Source organism: Streptopelia decaocto, assembly GCF_964273445.1.
Source record: "Streptopelia decaocto genome assembly, chromosome: 17".
NCBI classification, from domain to species: Eukaryota; Metazoa; Chordata; class Aves; order Columbiformes; family Columbidae; genus Streptopelia; species Streptopelia decaocto.
The window spans coordinates 6,400,174-6,419,003 of NC_138672.1; the positions used below are offsets into that span (position 1 = coordinate 6,400,174).

General features: G+C 63.3%; 2 protein-coding genes across 2 annotated transcripts; both read left to right on the forward strand.

Moving 5' to 3' along the window:
• Positions 1-105: 105 nt before the first annotated feature.
• On the forward strand, positions 106-5,014 carry AK1 (adenylate kinase 1). The gene is made up of 7 exons (XM_082067911.1): positions 106-161; positions 1,794-1,836; positions 2,849-2,884; positions 3,340-3,503; positions 3,722-3,838; positions 4,284-4,475; positions 4,788-5,014. Exons 2-7 carry the CDS (start codon positions 1,827-1,829, stop codon positions 4,851-4,853), a joined length of 585 nt encoding a protein of 194 aa, XP_081924037.1. The 5' UTR covers positions 106-161; positions 1,794-1,826; the 3' UTR covers positions 4,854-5,014.
• A 2,628-nt stretch (positions 5,015-7,642) lies between these two features.
• ENG (endoglin) lies at positions 7,643-18,795 on the forward strand. The gene is made up of 15 exons (XM_082067535.1): positions 7,643-7,794; positions 11,827-11,984; positions 13,847-13,981; positions 14,566-14,728; positions 14,923-15,097; positions 15,306-15,447; positions 15,686-15,860; positions 15,943-16,085; positions 16,204-16,341; positions 16,709-16,753; positions 16,857-16,967; positions 17,060-17,305; positions 17,476-17,539; positions 17,621-17,722; positions 18,171-18,795. The coding sequence occupies exons 1-15, from the start codon at positions 7,737-7,739 to the stop codon at positions 18,287-18,289; spliced, it is 1,974 nt and encodes a 657-aa protein (XP_081923661.1). The 5' UTR covers positions 7,643-7,736; the 3' UTR covers positions 18,290-18,795.
• The last annotated feature ends 35 nt before the right edge of the window (positions 18,796-18,830 follow it).

Here is an 18,830-nt window from a genome sequence, read left to right on the forward strand (position 1 = left end):
TACGGGGGGCGGTCGCTGCCCGTCCCCTGCCCGTCCCCTGCCCGCTGGGCGGCAGCGGCCCGCTCCCGACATGCACCGCGGCGCCAGCGATCTATATATAGCGATCAAACGCCGGGCAGGACAGCAGGCAGCTGCCCGCGCTGCCCGGCCCGCTCCCCGAGGTCAGTGTCCCCCCGCCCGGCCCCGCTCCGGGGGCCCCGCTGCCGCAGCCCCGCCGGGGCCCGCTCTTGTGTTGGGGGGGTCACTGCGGCACCGGCGTTTGGGGGGGGGGCTGTGCCCCGTGCTGCTGCATGGCCGGTAGCACCGGCTGGGAACGGGGGGGGGCATTGCAGGGGGTGCTGGAGCCATTGCATGGGTGCTGGGGGGCATGCTGGGGGCACTGCATGGGATGCTGGGGGCATTGTTGCTGGGGGGGTTGCATGGGTGCTGGAAGCGTTGCAGGGCATGCTGGGGGGCTTGCATGGGGTGCTAGAGCTATTGCATGGGTGCTGGGGGCATGTTGGGGGCATTGCATGGGATGCTGGGGGCATTGGTGCTGGGGGGCTTGCATGGGTGCTGGAACAATTGCAGGGTATACTGGGAGGCTTGCGTGGGGTGTTGAGGGGCTTGCAGGGGTGCTGCAGCCATTGTGGGGGTGCTTGGGGGATTGCAGGGGTGCCGGAGCAGCCCAAGCCTAGGCCTGGGGTCCCAGGGGGGCAGCTGGATGCCAAGGGGATGGGGTGGAGGATGGGGATGTGCAAGGGGTACATTGGAGCTGGGGTGAGATTGGTGGGAGCACCCTGGGGTGCATCCCTTGAAGGCCTTTGGGGAGTCCCCAGCCACACTGCATCCCCAACCCAGCCCCCTCCCCAGCCCCATCCCACTGTGCTCCCCAGTCAGCACACACTTCCCATCTCCTTGGGACCAGGCACCTCCACATCACCCTCACCCTGCACCCATCAGCCCAGCACTGTGCTGGATCAGGCCCCAAACCCACACCAAGGGCCAGGGGTGCTCCCACCCCCCCGTGGCCCTGCCAAGGTCGGTGCAGCCATCCTGGGGCTCAGTACCCCCCACAGTTGTGGACCCTAGGGGTTCTGCACACTCCCAGCCCCCCAGTCCCTGTAGGGACCATCCCATAGCTTCAGCCCTGTGGGACGTGACCCGGTGCCGATTTCAGCCGTACTTCACCTCTGCCCTTTCCCAGCTGTAACTCAACCTCATCAGCGGCTGCCGGCTCATTTGGCCCCATCCCAGCGCCCCGTCCAGCCGGTTTGGGGTGACACACCGCAAACAGGTTGGGTGCCACAGGGCTGGGTGTGGGCAGGTGTGGTGGACAAACACCTGCTACGAGGTGATGGGGGTGCAATGGGGTGCTGCAAGACCCCCATAGGGCACCCCCTAAATAAACAGCCCAGAGGGAGCTGGGGGGATGCTGCCTCCATCACTCAGTGTTCTGGTGACACCGCTCAAGCCGAGCTGGTTTCCAGCTGCCAGGCAGCACCCTGGGCACAGGGATGTGGTCAGGGCAGGGGAGGAAGCCCGTAACGTCACCACGTGTCACCTGGCTTGGGGAAGCCCTTACCGCAGCCGGATGGGGCGGGTGGTGCTGGGAGCCAGGTAGGTGAAGGCCATGGGAGCAGAGGCACTGAGCTCCCCGTTTGAAGGCCAAGCTACTGTCAGGTCTTCGACCCCCGCCAACAGTGGGATAGACGACCTGACCCCCATCTTGGCCATGGAGCTGGACACTGGCCTTAGGGACCTGTGTGTCTCTGCAGTGCTGAGTTTTTCATCCTGCTCTTCTTCCCTCGCAGCCTGAAGTGCTCCTGTGCCTGGACCACGACAGCATGTCAACAGGTGAGTGCGCTGTCCCCCTCGCATCCATCCCATTGTCCCCCTCGGTCCCTCTTGCATCCATTCTCTTGGTCCCCCCTGCATCATCTCCCCTAAATCCCCCGTCCTCCTTATATCCAGCCCCCTGCATCTGTCCCCCACTGCATCTGTCCCCCTTCCATCCCCCTTGCATCCATCCCATTTGTCACTTGTATCCATCTTCTCTGTCCCCCTTCCATCCCTTCCCTCTATTGCCCTTCTGTTCCTTCCCCATGTCCTCCCCTTGCTTCCCGTCCCTCTGTGTGCCCCTCTGTCCCTCCAGCCCACCAACATGTCCCATGTCCCCTTGGTTCCCGCCAGCACTTGGCTCTGTCCCCAGCCCTGAGGATCGCCAAGTGCCAGAGGAGTTGAAATTTCAGCTCGCTGTAATCAGGAGATGGGAGAGCAGCCCTGGAGCAGCTTGGCTTTATTTTTAGCTCAGCCTCCCCCCCCAGGCATCGCACCCTGACATCACCCCGCGCCATGGCCGGTGTCAAGGGACTCGGTGCCTGGGTGCTCAGCAGGGGACAGGGCGGTTAGTGCCACCTGCACGTCGGCCACCAGGCCCAGGGCCCGATGCTGGGGTTCAGGGACTGCTGGGGGTCATGCCAGGTGCATGAGGTGGCCATGCCAAGCCAGCCCGCTGGGGTGACAAACCAGCCAGAGGGATGGACATGGCCAGCCCCACCTGCAGTGGAGCCACGGACGGTGACAGTTTCCAGGACACCACGCGGCAGTGGGGTTCCAGCCCCACGGCTATGCTGCCATGGGGTGTTTGTGCTCGACCGCATCCAGCCCGGACATGACCCACTCAGGTGACGAGGACAAGAGGGACACGTGGCTGCTTCCCACTTTGTCTTTATTCCCCAGGGGCCTGGGGTGGGTCTTGTCCATCCCCAGGGACACCTGCCGTGGATTGTGCGCCCCCTGGGAAGAACTCAGTCCCCAGCATGCTTTCTGGCTTTTGACAAGTATTTATTTTCTTTCTCTCCCCCAGAAAAACTCAAGCACCATAAAATCATCTTCGTGGTGGGTAAGTTGGTGTCTGGTCCTGCCGCTGCTGGGGTCAAGGTCACAGTTCAGCCCCATCCCCCCGCGCCAGGGCTGGGGGTCTGTTGGGACTGGTAGGGCACCTGGGGTGACAGCATCTGGGGTGATGTGGCAGTAAACAGCTGGGAGGTGGTGTCCTGTGTGCCATCATGCAGTGGTGATGTCCTGGGTGCTGGTGGGGTGGTGATGGCCAGGTGCCAATGGGACAGTGACAGCCAGGTGCCAGTTGCCAGCAGCCCATGCCACCCCCATGGACCTGGCATCCCCCAGCCCACCCCAGAAACAGCTTTCCCACCATATCTGGTGCTGCGCTTGGGGACCCCCTCCCCATCTCACCAGGATCTGGGGTCTCCTGTGGGTCTGTGTTGCTGCTTTCATCTGCCTCTCCAGCTCCTTACCTGTGGGATGGGGCACACGTGGCCCTCGTGTGACTTTCAGGTGGCCCCGGCTCGGGGAAAGGCACCCAGTGTGAGAAGATCGTGCAGAAATATGGCTACACCCACCTCTCCACGGGGGACCTGCTGCGGGCCGAGGTCAGCTCAGGCTCGGAGCGGGGCAAGAAGCTGCAGGCCATCATGGAGAAGGGCGAGCTGGTGCCCCTGGTGAGTCCACGTGGGTCACTGGCTGCTGCAGGTGGGGGCATGTGGGCAGGGGTGGCTATGGGGACACCAGGTACCATGGTGATGGTTGGCATGTGGCCTGGGGACACCTCCATCCCTGCCACCCCGGGGGGAAGTTGTGGAGGGACTGGGGGCACTGGATGCTGGGGGAGGCCAAGTTGTCCCACGTCAGCCCTGACAGCTTTGTCCCCTCTTCCCAGGACACAGTGCTGGACATGCTGAGGGACGCCATGGTGGCCAAAGCAGACGTGTCCAAGGGCTTCCTCATCGATGGCTACCCCCGCGAGGTGAAGCAGGGCGAGGAGTTTGAGAAGAAGGTGAGTGCTGGTGCCATGCCATGCCACCTGCCATCCGTGCCGAGGGTCTCGGTGGTGCCCCCAGCAGCCTGGCCTCCCTATCCCAGCAAAGATCCCATCCCAACAGGGTCCCAGCAGCTCCCCCTGCCTTAGGGACAGTGCATGCCCTGGGTACGGTTTGGGGACATCTCTTCAGGATGTCATCAGGCTGACAGAAGGTGACCACGGTGCTGGTGTGATGACAGAGCGCCAGGGCTTGGCCATGGTGTCCCTTTGTTCCTCCATGTAGATCTGGGGGCCATAGGGACTGTTCTGGTGTCCCAGTTGCCCCCAGACTCATGCAGAGGGAGGCAGAGGATGGCACAGGGACATCTGTGACCTCCATGCTCACCACCACCACCTCCCCAAACCAAACCAGACCCGTGGTGGCTCAGTGCAGTGACAACCATGTCCCCCCTGCCCGCAGATCGGCCCCCCCACGCTGCTGCTCTACGTGGACGCGGGGAAGGAGACGATGGTGAAACGGCTGCTGAAGCGAGGTGAGACCAGCGGGCGGGTGGACGACAACGAGGAGACCATCAAGAAGCGCTTGGAGACCTACTACAAGGCCACCGAGCCCGTCATCGCCTTCTACAAGAGCAGAGGCATTGTCCGCCAGGTAAGCAGGGACATGGGTGATGCCAGCATCCTCCAGCCCCATGGCCTGGGGTGCAGGTGGTGCCATGGGAGGGGAAATGATGGATGGGGATGATAAGGGAAGGGGGAAAAACTCAGTCCATGCTCATTTGGGGTGGGCTTGATCCCTTGGAGCCTGCTGCACCCTCCAGTTCCTAACACAGAGACCCCCTCCAAGGATGGCTCTGCATCTCTTTGCCCTAAATTGGCCATGATCTCCCCACCCGTGGCCAAAATCCATCCCTGGAAGAGCTCCTCAGGTGACCCCCCCTCCAGCTAACCCCTCTGCACCCAGCTCAACGCCGAGGGCTCCGTGGAGGAGGTTTTCCAGCAGGTCTGCTCCCACCTCGACAAACTGTAGCCGACCCCCCCGGCCCCACTCCCCCTCGGCGCGCTCCGGCAGAGACAGCGGAAGCGGCTTTATCCTGTTTTCGTGGACGGAGCCGTGCGGAGGAAATTTCAAGGACATTGTGTTTGGCTCTTTCCCGTCTCTCCCCAGTAAAGTTCACTTTAATGAGCCCAGACTTTATCTTTTTCTTCTGTCGCAGGAAATGAGTTTTTCTTTCCAGAGATTTTTTTTCCTCCCCCCTGTCTCCCCCCACAGCCCCTCTGGAGCTGATTAAGGGCAGGAAGTGGGTGTTTATCCCGTGGGGGCAGCGGGATGCTGCGCTCCGAGGAAAGGAGGGAGCATCCCGGCCGCTTGCCCCAGCTTCCCAGTCCTGGGTTGCGGGAGCCTGTGGCTGCATCGTGCGCCTGGTCCTGCTCACCCTGATCCCGTCCCACTTGGTGGACCCCCTTGTGCTCTGGGTGTGTGTCCCTGAGCCGTATCCTGCTCATCCATCCCTTCCCAATGCTCTCCCGCAGGCTAACAGTGGCTGGGGGGGGCTCGAATTCCGACGCCGGGCTGGATTTGGGGATCTCCAGCACTTTCACACCTCCGTGTTTCCTTGTTTCTTTTGTCCATCAGGGTTTCTTGGGGTGTGTGGTGGCTGCAGCGTGGTGTTTCAGGATGGCACAGTGCCCTGGAGTGGGGTGCCCCACTGCCATCAGTGCCACCCTATATGGGGACACCCAGCTGAGCCCGGCCACCAGGCTGGGTGTCCTTGTGGGTGAGGGACAGGGTGGGTGTCCTCATGGGGATGAGTTGCAGGGCCCCAGGAGACAGTCATTTGGGGGTGCTGGTGTTGGGGACAGGGATTTGGGGTCTCTCCAGCACCCGCAGAGCTGCCCAGGCATGATGCCACAGCAGAGAGGCTGTGGTGGGGTTTACCCAGCTACACTGAGGGCAGGAGGCAGCAGAGCCACAATCCCTCGCAGGGCCCCCCACCACTCCATTTTGGGCTGCTGGGAGCTGGGCCCAGAGCCAGGGGGCTGGGGGAGGCCAGGGAGGCGGCGGGGCCGGGGGCAGCCGAGGCCACGGGGCCAGAGTGGAGGAAGGAAGCGAGTGGGAAAAAACAAAAATCCCCGAGAAGAAAATCCAAACTCGGCAGGCTCCGACATCAGCCCGGTGCCCAGGGGTGAAGGAGCCACCGGCAGAGCCCGGGGCACTGCGGGGTGCAGCCAGGCGGGAAGGATGCGACCATCCGGCCAGGGCTGGGACACTGTCAGCACTGCTGAGCTGGGGATGGAGTACAGGAGGGACAGGCAGTTTGGGATGTTACAGCCTAAAGCCATGCAGTAGGGAGCAGGGTGACCCATCTCCCTTGTGCCTACAGCCCTCTTTGGGTGTGCTGTGAGCGTGCCTCAGTTTCCCCAGGTGGTGAGCAGGGTGGTGGTGCTGGGAGAGCAGACACCACAGTAGGGACTGGGCCCCCTGCTCTCTCCCCTCAGTGTGGCCCCTGGGTGCTTGATGATGGGGTTTTGGATGTTTTGGATTATTTTCCTCTGGCTGGAAAGCCTGAGACCGCCCCATGAGCTGTGAGGTGGGGAAAGATGCTTGCTGGGGCTGAACCAAGAGCACAGGGTGGCATGCACGGGCACCCTGCAGTCACAGCCACCCTCCCATCTGTCACCCTGTCTGTCACCACCATCCCGGGGCCCAGCACCGAGAGCCTTTTGCTCATTGCACTGCAGTGTCACCACGGGTCGAGGGCTGCAGAAGGGCCAGGGGTGCCCCTACCTGGTCTTGGTCCTCATCCCTGTCCCCATCCCTGGGAGAGCACCCGTCCCCGCGGTCCCCAGGAGATGGCAGTGCTCTGTCATGGGAGATGTCTGCTGCTCACCCCAAGGTCAGGGACATCTCCGGGGACATCCTGGCTGGTGGTGACAGGCCCCGTTTGCTTCCCTGGCCATCCTCCTGCCCATGAGGATGGAGATGACCCCTGGGGGGTTGCACCCACCCCCAGAACGAGGCTCCCAGCACCACCATTAGCTGTGTGAGAGCTCTCACCTCGGGCAGCAGCCGCTGGCACTTGCGGGAGGAATGAGATGGGGTGGAGGGGTGGTCCCTGTGTGCCCCCAGCCACCCCATGGCTCCAACTTTGGTGGTGCTTCACTGCGATCCCCTCACCCAGGCAGCTCTGCTTTTGGGGACCTCCCACCCCCAAACCTGCCAGCCAGGGGGTGGTGTCCAGGCAGGGGTGTCCAGGCAGTCCCCAACAGTGTCCTCGCCAAAGGTACAAGCTGGCAGCTGTGCTGTGGGACCCTCCGCCTGCCCCATGGCCCCGGGGTGGGCATCCAGGGTCATGGGGCTGCCATGGACCTGGGACATGGTGACTTGGCTGATGTGCTGGCTGGGGGCAATGTGGGCTGTATGCTGGGATGCCATGCGGCTCCCTGTCACCATCACCTGGGACAGCCATCTCCTCACTGTGTGGGTCAGGCTGTGCTGCAGCAGTGCGCATGGACACATTTTGGGGTGCACACCCCACCCGGGCACTTCCAAACTCCTGTGTCCCACCACTCTGCTCACCAGTGCCAGCCAAGGGGGGGACCCTGCGGACACCCACCCCGGCTGCCTGTGCCCCCCGGCGCTCAAGGCGCTTCCAGCGCACCCCTCCGGAGGTGATGCCCCGCGCTGCGCTGTGGGGAAACTGAGGCACGGCGCCTCCCGGAGGGGAGGCCCCCATCTCTCCCCCCGTTGTGGGCGGCTGCCACCGCCCCCCCGCCGCCGGCACGGCCCCAGCGCCGCCAGCGGCATTTCCTCCCGGCTCGGAGCCGCGCCGCCCGCGGACCCTCCTCCGAAGGGAGTCGGTTTCCTGCCGCCGCCGCCGCCCGGCACTCGGCGCTGGCTCCCGGGGAGGACATGGGCCCCCACGCCGCCCCGCTCCTGCCGCTGCTGCTGGCCCTGCTGGGCCGCCCGGGTGAGTGGGGCTGGGGGGACACCGCGGGGGACACCGGCGTGGGACGTCCGGGATGGAACGTTCGCCGGCGGCACCCGCCGGTGACTCCGTCCCGGAGCAGCCCGGGCTTGGTGGGGTCTGAGTCCGCGCGGGGTGGTGGGTTTGCGGATGAAGAGGTCCCGGCTGTGCTGACACGGGCAGTGTCACCCCTGGGAACCCCTCGGGAGAGAAGGGGTTGGGGGACAGTCCTGAGGGTGGGAAACGTCAGCCCCCCCCAGCCTCAGGGAGGAATCCGCAGCACAGCCCTGCCGCTCCCCGGGACCCCCGAAATCCCGGCTGCGTCACTGGGGTTTGCGGGTGTCCAAGGTACCACTGCTGCTCCCTGGCTGGGGCAATGGCACCCGGGGAGGACTGGGGTGACTTCCGTGGCCTCCTGTCACCGCGGGGTTTGTGAGTCAGAGGGAGCTGGGGACATGGAACAGGAAAAAGCCTGTAAAGCCCCGTGTCGGCCATGGGGACGGAGCTGGGGGCTCGTGCACACCCGGAGCAGTCGGACAGGGAAGCACTAAAGCCACCCTGGGGTCCCTGCAAAGCCACAGGAGGAATTTCAAGGGGGGACAGAATTGGGGACACCCATGACAGATGGAAGGCAGGGAGCTGGGGGATCTGGGGACACAAGTCACTGGTGGAGGGAAAGGGAACAGGGAGGGAACGGGGAGGCCGGGGCCAGTGACACAGCCTGTCCCAGCTGGGTCAGTCCCTGCCGGCCACCGCGGGGCCAGCGCTGATGGGTGCTGCTGGGGTCCCTGCTGTCAGGCTCAGCACCCGCTCCCTGCCTGCTGTCACCCCCGGTCACTGCCCCATAGCTGTGGCAGGCTGTCCCTGTCCAGCGAGGCTGTGCTATATGGGCCATGTCCCCTCTGTGCTGTATGGTCCCCATCCTGCACAGCTGTGCCACAAGGTCCTTGTCTCCCATAGCTGTGCCATACAATCCCCGTCCTGTGGCTGTGCCATGCGGTCCCCATCCTGCATAGATGTGCAGTGAGATCTGGGTCCTGTGTAGCTATGCAATACAGTCCTTATCATACAGCTGTCCCATAAGGTCTGCATCCTGTTTAGTTGTGCCACAGAGCCCCGGTCCTCCCTATCTGTGATGTATAGTCCCTATACCACATAGCTTATCCTACACAGCTGTGCAATGTCACCTCTGTCCTACACAGCTGTGCCACACAGTCTGTGTCTTTTGTATTTGTCCCTTACAGTCTCCATCCCATATGGCTGTGCTATATGGGCTGAGTCCTATGTAACTATGCCATGTGGTCCCCATCCTGAGTAACTGTGCCATATAGTCCCTGTCCTATATGGCTGTGCTATATGGTCTCCATCCTACATAGTTGTGCTATACAGTCCCCATCCTACATAGCTATGCCATACTGTCCCTGTCCTGTGTTGCTGTGTAATGAGGTCCTTATCCTAACTGTGCTATACACTCCCTAGCCCATGTAGCTGTGCCATATGGTCCCTGTCTTATGTAACTGCAATGCAGTCTCTGTCCTATGTACCTGTGCTATACAGCCTGTCATATATGACTGTGCCTGTATGGTCCCTGTCCTGTGTAGCTCTGACACATAGACCATGTCCTATTTGTCTGTACCATGTCATCCTCAACCTATTCAGCTGTGCTATATGGTCCTCATCCTACGTGACTGCCATATCGTCCCTATCCTATGTTGCTGTGTTATGTAGTCCCTGTCCCGTGTAGCTGTGCTATACAGTCCCCATCCTATGTAGCTGTGCCATGTGGTCCCCATCCTGACCAGCTGCGCCACACAGGCCATGTCTTGTCCAGCTGCTGCCTCTCCTGTGGGGCCGGGGGTGCCCATGGTGAGCACAGTATCGGGGGTGCAGGCTGCCCACGGCAGGTGAAGTACAGTTCAACCTCACAGACACAGCAGCCTGCCAGATGTGGGGGACTTTATCCCTCCCCAGCAGGGACCAGCGCTGCTCCCGCAGGCTGAGCACGGCGCTGGGTTCTCCCTTCCCGTCCCTGGGCAGAGGCCACTCAGCACCTGGCTGATTTACAGAGGGACAGGAATGACATCACCTGTGTCAGCCCCAAAGCCTCGTGCCATCTGAGCCCCGATGCCACCTCTGCATGGTCCAGATACCCAGCCAGTGGTGGCTCAGAGGGCGACCACTCTCCCTCAAGTTTGCAGCACAGGGTCCATCTTCATTCCTGACCCAGGCTGAGACCAGCCAGCTCATTACACAAGTGCCAAGGCGACACAGCCGGATGCCGGGATGCTGGAGTGGCGCTGCCCGTCCCATGGGGCATCCTGTGCCGCTGGAGCCACCCTGGCTCAGCCTGGCACCCCTGGGCATTGCTCTCTGCCCAGGGCCTTTGATCTGCTCCCAAAAACCCAGGAATCCCTCCCCTCCAGTCCCCAAACCCCCAGGGAGCCGTTGTTGAACCATCCTGGTCTTTGCTGTGCTGAAGTGAGGGAGAAAGCAGGCGGGTGGAAAAACATAAAGTGGATTTTCTTTCTTTCTTCCTTTTTATTTTTTTTCCCTTTCCTGGAGTACAAAAATAACAGTGCCCTTATCTGATCGCCTGGGGCGGCCCAGCTGAGCCCCCTTATCTGATACTGACATAATACTGGAGCCCGCTGCTGCCTTCCCTGGGGACAGACGGTGCCCGGCTGGCACCACTGCCCTGTGTCCCCTCCGCTGGCATCCCTGCCCTGCACTGGGGACAAGCCTGGCCATGTCCCCAGGCCCTGCCTGATGTCCCTATGGGATGCTGCCGGAGGTGTGACGAGCTGCCTGTCCTCTGCCCGGCCGTGCCGGGGGCCACGTGGCCGTGCCCAGTGCCGTCGAGGCAGGAGCGGAGGGGAAGAGGGATGGGGCCTGTGGCGCCCAGATAAGCGGCTGTTTATCTTCCTCCTGATGCTGCCGGCCGCGTGGCCGCCGCGCCGAGGGGAGGAAGCGCCGGACAATAGGTGGGCCCGCGGCAGCGTCACCGGGGGGCGTCTGTGCCGTGACCCCGCTGCTGCGGTCACACCACCCTGATGGCGAGACACGGGCTGGGGATGTCATGATGGGCACAACGTGGCATGGGTGGCACTTTGCCGGCTGCTGCATCCCAAAACCTTGGTGACGGGAGCATCACACCCTCCATCCCCGCTCCCCATGGAGGTGGCTGGGTAGCCCTGGTGTGGGGTCCTGTAACCTCCTGGCGTGGTGGCTGGTGCTACCAGGGATGGGAAAGGATGGGATGGGAAGGGATGGGGCTCGGGGACCACCTCTAAAGAACACAGCACCCCAGGCAGTGTGTACCCATGGGGAGCCCCCACCCACAGCTGTGGGGCTCCATCCTGCCCAGCCCCTGCAAGGGGCACCCACGGGTTCAAACAGGTCCCCAGGACACCTCCCAGCACAGGGGCAGCTCAAGGACAGCCTGGCCGCAGCAGGGCTGCCCAGGGCAGGGGAAATAGCTGAGGCAAACGGGGATTTACAGGATCAGGCCTTCAAACGGCTGTTTGCGCTCAGGATTTCCCTTGGCAGCCGCTCGCTGGCCCCGCTCGCTCCTGCGCCACGCGGGGGGTTCGGGATGGGGCGAAGCTCACGCCTCGGCGCCCGCGGAGGATGAGCTTTACAGCCATTTCCATACCTGAGCTTCCCCCTTTCCTGCGGCACGGGGGGGACGTGGGGGGGTTTCCGCCACCGCCCCAGCCTTTGGGGCAGCCGGGTGCGAGTTTTGGCAGGCAGCAGTGCCGAGGAGGGACAGCAGATTTTTCCAGCCCGGATCCGAGGGTCATTAACGTGATCACGGCAGGGGCCAGCAGCGGCAGACGAGCCCCGAGCAAACACGTAGCAGATGGTCCCGCAGGCGCTGTGCCAGCAGCGGGGCTGCGGTGACGCTGTGATGGTGACATGGGGGCAGCACTGGGACTCATGTTGCATTGCAGCCCCCTCCTGCATCATGTCCCTCCACGTGTTGTGTCACCCCACGTCTGCATGGCGGGGACTGATGGTCTCTTGTTTTCCATCCAGATGCTGGGAGAGCCGAGGGCTGCGACTTGCAGCCGGTGACAGCGGAGCCGCCCATCACCCTGTCCTATGCCACCAGCATGGTGCTGCGGGGCTGTGCCAGCAGCAGCTCGGTGGGCACCGACCGTGAACTCCATGTCCTCAGCGTCAAGTGGTCCAAGGTGAGCGAGCGGGGTCCTGGCGCTTGTCACCGTGGCACTGTCACCCCTGCACTGTTACCCCAACACCGTCACCCCAGCATGTCAGGATGTCCCGGCTGTCAAAACCATTTCCTCTAACTAAGGAGCAGTGAGAGGACCCAGATTAACCTTTCCTATGGTGCTTTCACTGAGCTTCCCCTCCCAGCTCAGCTGTGGATGTTTCTGGCCCTGATGGGGATTTAAGTCTTTAGAGGCAACTTTTTTAACAGCCCCCGCTGCCGGGGCTGTCCCTGAGGGGGATGTCCCAGGAACCCCTGTTTCTCTGGGGAGGTGGCTTGGTCCCAGCTCAGGAGCAGGGCAGAGCCGTGGGCTCTGATGGGGACCATGCTGGGGAGGGAGGGAGAGAAGCACGAAGGGAGGAAAGCACATTGCTTGATGACAACCAAGTGAGTGGAAACCTGGCTGCCAGCATTTGCATGGCCTGCCGAGGGGTGATAACCACGTTGTGGGTGTTTTGGGTGTGGGGGGGCACAGAGCAGCAGCAGGGCTGGGGCAGCATCCTCGGCTGGCGCTGCTGCTGGGTTGCACTGGTGCATGGATTTGAACCAGCACATGAGTTTGCACCAGCACATAGGTTTGCGCAACTGCTCTGCAGCATGGCACGGCTCCCCTGGCGCTAGCTGAGCCCCAGCAAGCCCAACACCCAATTTTGGCTCAGACTTGGGCCGCCTGGCGCCACACTCCCCCTGCCACCACCTCCCAGCTCTCCCAGTTCTGCTTTTCAGGGGGAGGCGGGAGCTGGGCTGGGATCCGCTGGGGAGAGTGGGTTTTGCAGGGGCCCCTGTACCACAGCCTGGTGTGACCTGGTGCTGCCACCTCGGCGCCAAGGCCGGGGTGCCCCATGGTTGTCACCGGCGGCGGCGGGGGACACGCACTGATGTCACAGCTGTGGCACCAAGCCCTGTGGCGCATGGGGGAGCCAGGCAGGGACGCGGCTCCACTTATAGAAGAATTACTGGAAGCTGCTTTCTATAAGCAGATCCCCGCGATGCATTAAAAAAAAGAAAAAGAAAAAAATAACCTGAAAGGCGGCGACGGGGCAGCGGTGAGGCTCCCGCCGCTCGCGCAGCCGAACAATGGAGCGCCGCAAAACACGAGGCAGGAAAAACAGCCGCCGGCTCCTTGTCGACGCGCGGGGCCACCCGGGGTCCCCGGCCACCCACGCTGGCCGCAGGGCCACAGCCAGGTCAGGATGCCCACAGGCCCGTCCTGCCAGCCCCACACTGGCAGCTGCCTCCCCCCGCCCTGGTTTTCCCGGCTGCCGCCTGGCTCAGCACTTTTGCAGCAAGGATTCAGGTGGCGGTTGCCAAACTTATCACCTGGTGTTTTGGCTTCCCCAGCTGGATGTGCGGCTGGAGGCAGCTGGGCAGCGCTGGCCGCAGGGAGCTATGTGTGCCGCTGGTTTGCCTCCGGCATCCGCGTGCGCCAGTACAGCCGGTCCCAAGCCTGGAGTGGCTGCATGATACTGGGACCAGGCTGGGAAACCCTCAGGGCGATGTCCCAGTGCCTGGGTTGTCAGTGGGAGATGCCACGGTACCCACAGTGGGGATGCTCCAGTGCCCGGGGCGGGGAAGTTGGGGTGTCCCCCCACCCCAACCCCCAGTATGGGTAAACATCCATGTGGCATCTCTGCATCTCCTCACCTGCTCCCTAAACCCGGCCACCACTGCCTCCTGCGTGACTTGTGCTGTGGGCCAGCCAAGGGCTCTCCCTGCTGCCTCTGGTGCTGGGGACAGGTGAGGTGACCGGGGAGGACATGCAGGGAGGTGACAGCAGTTGGGGCAGGGCGGCTGCAGTGGTGATGCTCTCCCTGTCCTCCCCAGGTCTCTGCCTTTCCACTGAATGTGTTCATCACACCGCGAGCTGGCAGCTGTACCAAGCCAGCGGTACTTGTCCTCCTGTGTGCCCGCTGTTTGGCCACCATCACCTCCTCGTGCCCGGACCTGCTCGTCCGCACTGTGAGTGCCACAACCTTCATGGGGGGCTGCAGGGCTGGGGCCATCACTGGAGATGTTTTGGGCAGTGTCTCTGGAGGAGACTGGTCCTCCATCCCCAGAGATGATGCTCACAGTGCCCTGGGGAGGAGGTGACATGCTTGGTGCTGCTGGTGGTGTTGAGCATGGGGCTGGCTGGGCAGGGAATGACGCACAGGGCTGGAAAAAGCTCCCGTTTCCTCCGGCCGGCGGGAGGAAGGTCAGGGATGGGATTTGGCTCCAGTGAGCTGAGCTGGGGCTGGGCGCTTTGTTAGCAAAATAAACCTCCTGCTTTGTTTGCAGCTAATAATAAAGTGGGCTGAGCTCCCCGCGTGCCGCCGGCCGCCCACGCCGCTCCCAGCCCGTGCCCCAGAAAAAGCCCCTGTTTATCCGGGGTAACTCCTCAGTCACCATGAGATCGGGGCTCCAGAGATGCCCACTGGTTTAGCCTTACACCCGCATCCCCCATGCTGGGGAAAAGGCTTGCCGTGCTTTCCTGACACCAGCCCATGCCAGGGAGGGATGTGCCTCGCTGCCCACCCTGGCTCAGGCTGCCACTCGCCCCACAGGACGCCCACCACAGCCTGAGGACCACCGTGACACTGGGACCCGAGCCACTCATGGCCACCAGCGAGGGGCAGCTGCTGGCCTGGGCTCGGGACACCTATGGGGGCATCACATCCTACAGCGAGTTGCGGGACCCCCGCCGGGTCCAGCTCCGCCTGGGAGAAGGTACATGGGGCTGGGGGCTGGCGTTAGGGGGACAGTGGGGCAGCAATGCTCTTCCTGTGCTTGAAGGGTGACAACCCACTGGGGCAAAGCACAGTCCTGGGGGAGATGCTATGGTGACCAGTGTCACCTCACCCCAAGCATCTCCCGACCCACTGAGCCCAGTTTGGCTTTGGTGACCCTCCCCACCTCTGCAGATGCCAGCAGCCCGCCAGACTGTGTCCTCCAGGAGCACTTCGATGCGTCACTGCACCTCGAGACCGAGGTCTTCTTCCACGGGATGAAGGGCTGCTCGCGCAGGGACACCCAGAGCACCAGGGACAACCCCAGCACCAGGGCCGCCCACATCATCCGCCTGCAGCCCGAGCCCAGGTATCGCGTGGTGCTGGCGGTGGCAGGGTGACGGGACACGTGGTGGTATGGATGATGGGACACGTGGTGGCACGGGTGGCGGGACATACTTGGAGATGCTTGGGAAGGGATTGGGGTGTCCCACAGACAGAGCTCCCCATCCCGAGGGGTGTTATGGGATCTGCAGGCAGAGGAGGCTGATTTGGGGGGGCATGTCCTGGTTTTGCAGTTCCCTGGTCACAGAGGTGAACCTGTCCCTGAGCTGTCCTGAGAGAGCTGCGAGCAACCAGAGCAACCAGCTCCTCATCCTGCAGAGCCGGGCCAACCTCACCTGGTCCCTCTCCGTCAACAACTGCCACATCCAGTTCATGGTAGGGCTGAGCGGGACGTGTGTGTGTGTGTGTGTGTGTCCCACCCTCGCCAAGGGGGCTGGTGGCGGGGGTTGGTGGCAGGAGGGCACCTGCGGACATGGGGCACAGGGAGGTGACAGCCCCCTCACTGTGAGCCCTCATGGTGGAGACCACCCCAGAAGCTGTCCCTGCCTTGAGTGTCCCCAGCTGTCCCCATCCCTGCTCAACCCCTCCCGTGCTGCCCCCTCCCGCCCCATAGGCCTCCGGGAACTACAGGATTGCACCCGTCTCCTCGATGGTGCTCACCGGGGAGCTCCTGCCTGACACGGAGCGGGGCCTCATCGCCAAAGCCTTTGAGAAGAACTACAGCATCGTCGCCTCCTACTCCGTCATCCCCACCAGCACCCGCATCAGCCTGGAGATCCAGGAACACGGTGAGGCCCCCGGCACCCTGGGGCTGGGGGTGATGGGGGGTCCTACCGCCCCCGCTCAGCACCCCATCTCCCCGTCCCGCAGAGGCAGTCAGGAGGGTACCCACAACACCCACCCCCCCGGCCCCCACTGCCTACTCACTGCCCAGCATGCTGCTGCTCACGCTCCAGCCCTGGAAGTGCACGGATGATACTATGGAGATCATCATCGCCAGGTCCCACCTGGAGGTGAGGGCTGGGGAGGGGTCCTGCTACCCATCAACATCACCCAGGGGTGCTCTGGGTGCTCCGGGTGGCACGGGGTTGTCCCCAGCCGGTGTGCGACCACCAGGTTCTTTTCTCCCAGCCCATCAAGGATGTGGTGAACATCACTCTGCGGGACATCAGCTGCCAGGCAGAAAAAAACGCCACTCACTTCATGCTGAAAACCCCCCTCAGCCACTGCGGCACCTCGCTGGAGAGCAGAGGCCATGCCAACAACGAGGTGAGGGGGCTGGCCGGGGTGCTGCCCCGGATCCACTGACCCCCCATGTGGGACTTCGGTGATGCCTGGTGGGGACTTCTGCACTGAGACCTCCTTGATTTTTGCATGGCTGGAAACATCTTGCTGTGGCCCAGGGCTGAGCCCTGTCACTGTGACTGGGTGCTGGGGGGTGCAGGCAGGACGCCGCTGTCCCGTCCCCTCCCAACCCAGGGTGGAACCCCCTTATCCCCTCCCAGGGCAGGGCCATCCCATCTCAACCCATCCCATCTTATCCCAGGGTGGGGCCACCCCATCCTCTCCCATTGAGCACAAGAGACCCCAGCAGTGGGACCCCTTGGCTCACCCAGCCTTCTTCATCTTCTCACAGCTCATCCTCAACCTGGCCAAGGGCACGGTGCTCCAGAGCGTGCGGGTAAGAGCCAGGTTTCCCGGCAGGTCCAGGGTGGGACCGCAGGAGGAGGGTGCTGCTGCCACCACCGGTGCCAGGGTGGCCTCAGCACCGTCCCCGCTCGCAGGTGGCTTTCCAGTGCAAGATCCCACGGGAGCTCTTCCTGCGCCTCTTCCCCACCGCTGCCTTCGAGGCCGCGCAGACAGAGCTGGAGATCAACAAGGAAACCTTTGTGCAGGTACCACCGCTGGCTTGGCACCACAGCTCGGGGGGTCCAGCTGTCCCCTGCTGGGTGAGACCTTGACAGCGTGTCCCGTGTCCCCGCGGCAGGCGTCCATGCGGTGGGAGGACCACCCGGCGGACCTGCAGCTGAAGGAGTGCTGGCTGGTGGCGCCGGGGCGGGAGCCGGTGCTGCTGCTGCAGGGTGGCGAGGCGCGGGGCGCAGGGGTGGCCATGCTGGAGGGGCCCCCCAGCAGCCGCGGGAGGAAGATCTGGCGCTTCCGCTTCACCTACGCCATCCCCGAGGGCGGGCGCGTCCCCTTCTCTGCCACCCTCAAGTGCAAGGCTGGTTTGCAGGTCAGTGTAACACCCCCCCGTGCTGTGATGCCATCATGCTGGTCCTCACCATCGCTGGTGGCAGCCTGGTGGGTTTGTCCCCAACCACCAGGCTTTGCCACCTGGCCAGGAGCAGCATCCCTGCTCCCCATCCCTGTCCTCCCTCCGTCTCACCCCAACCTCCCTTACAGAACAACACCATCTTTGAGAAGGTCCTGGAGGTGACGGTGAAGGATGGCTGGCGGCTGCCCAACAGTGAGTTGGGGACAGGGTAGGGGGCTGGGGTGGGAATGGAGGCAGTGATACTGATGGACTGATGGACTCGTCCTCCCGCAGACCGCGGGCTGGGGCTGGCCGCCGTCCTGGGCATCACCTTCGGCGCCTTCCTCATCGGGGCTCTTCTGACCGCCGGGCTCTGGTACATCTACTCGCACACCCGTGAGTATCCCCCACCCCTGGGAACAGCCGTGGTGGGATGGGGGGGGGCCACACACCCATCCCCTGCTGGGTTGCCTATGTTCCCCACTCCAGCCCAAAGCCACCTGGTAAGCAAGGGACCAAGCTTCTGCTTCACCATCATCCATATGGCTCTCCTGGCAATGCCGGGGGGGTAATTACACCGCTTGGGGTGGCCATAGTACCCCAGGGTCCCCTCCACTGCCTTGGGTCCCCCTCACCACCTGCCCTCCCTCTTGCTCCCAGTGCCACTATGGTCACTTGTGCCCATCTCCATCCTGGGGGCTCAGAGGGCAGCTGGGGAGCAATCCAAGAGGGTTTGCGCATGGGGCGCTGGAGGGTCCCGTGGGGACGAGCCGTGGCCCCCGCCAGCCGCCCTGAGTCTGGTTTCCCCTCGGCGTCTCTCCCCGCGGCGGGCGGCGTGAGCCAGGTCCCATCTCCAAACTGCAGCCGGTTTCCAGCACGGCGCCGGCCTCGGAGAGCAGCAGCACCAACCACAGCATCGGCAGCACCCAGAGCACCCCCTGCTCCACCAGCAGCATGGCCTGACCCCCCTGGGCCCCCCCGAGCCCACCCAGCCCATGGCCACCGGACTTGGGGACCCGCCCCAACCCCATTAAGCCATTTTTTTTGCCCCACATCTCAGGCCGAGCCCAGAGGGGGCCTCCGTTACTCATTCAGTGAATGCTTTGGCCCCCCGAGGGCAGCCCGTGCTGGGGGGGGGCACCTGCAACCCCCACCTGGGAGCTCCCCGATGCTGGGTGCACCGGGGAGGCGGACAGAGCAGCTACTGCCAAAGCGGCCCCAAGGCTCCCCATCAAATGGGGGGTGGGGCAAAAGTGGGTGCCCCCAGGACATGCCCCAGCATTTGGGGTGATCCTCATGCCCCTCCCGCATCCCTCCAAGAAGGCAGCGGGTACCGCTGGGAGAGCAAGTGGTTTATTGGAGGGGGTACAGGGCTGCTGCCCCCACCGCAGGGTGATAGGTGGAAACTACCCCCCAGCTCCCTATCCAAGTTACAAACTTTTATTAATAATAATAAAAATCTCCCCTACGTTAAATTAGTCACACCCTGATTCCGAGCCTCACG

What these genes read in the sequence shown, in the direction of transcription:
- AK1 (XM_082067911.1), top strand. An exon ending in TAAAATCATCTTCGTGGTGG is followed by an intron (nt 2,885 to 3,339) that starts GTAAGTTGGTGT and finishes TGTGACTTTCAG; the next exon opens with GTGGCCCCGGCTCGGGGAAA. An exon ending in AGGGCGAGCTGGTGCCCCTG is followed by an intron (nt 3,504 to 3,721) that starts GTGAGTCCACGT and finishes CCCTCTTCCCAG; the next exon opens with GACACAGTGCTGGACATGCT.
- ENG (XM_082067535.1), top strand. Translation starts at nt 7,737, where the DNA reads ATGGGCCCCCACGCCGCCCCGCTCCTGCCGCTGCTGCTGGCCCTGCTG. An exon ending in TCGCCAGGTCCCACCTGGAG is followed by an intron (nt 16,086 to 16,203) that starts GTGAGGGCTGGG and finishes CTTTTCTCCCAG; the next exon opens with CCCATCAAGGATGTGGTGAA. An exon ending in GAGGCCATGCCAACAACGAG is followed by an intron (nt 16,342 to 16,708) that starts GTGAGGGGGCTG and finishes ATCTTCTCACAG; the next exon opens with CTCATCCTCAACCTGGCCAA.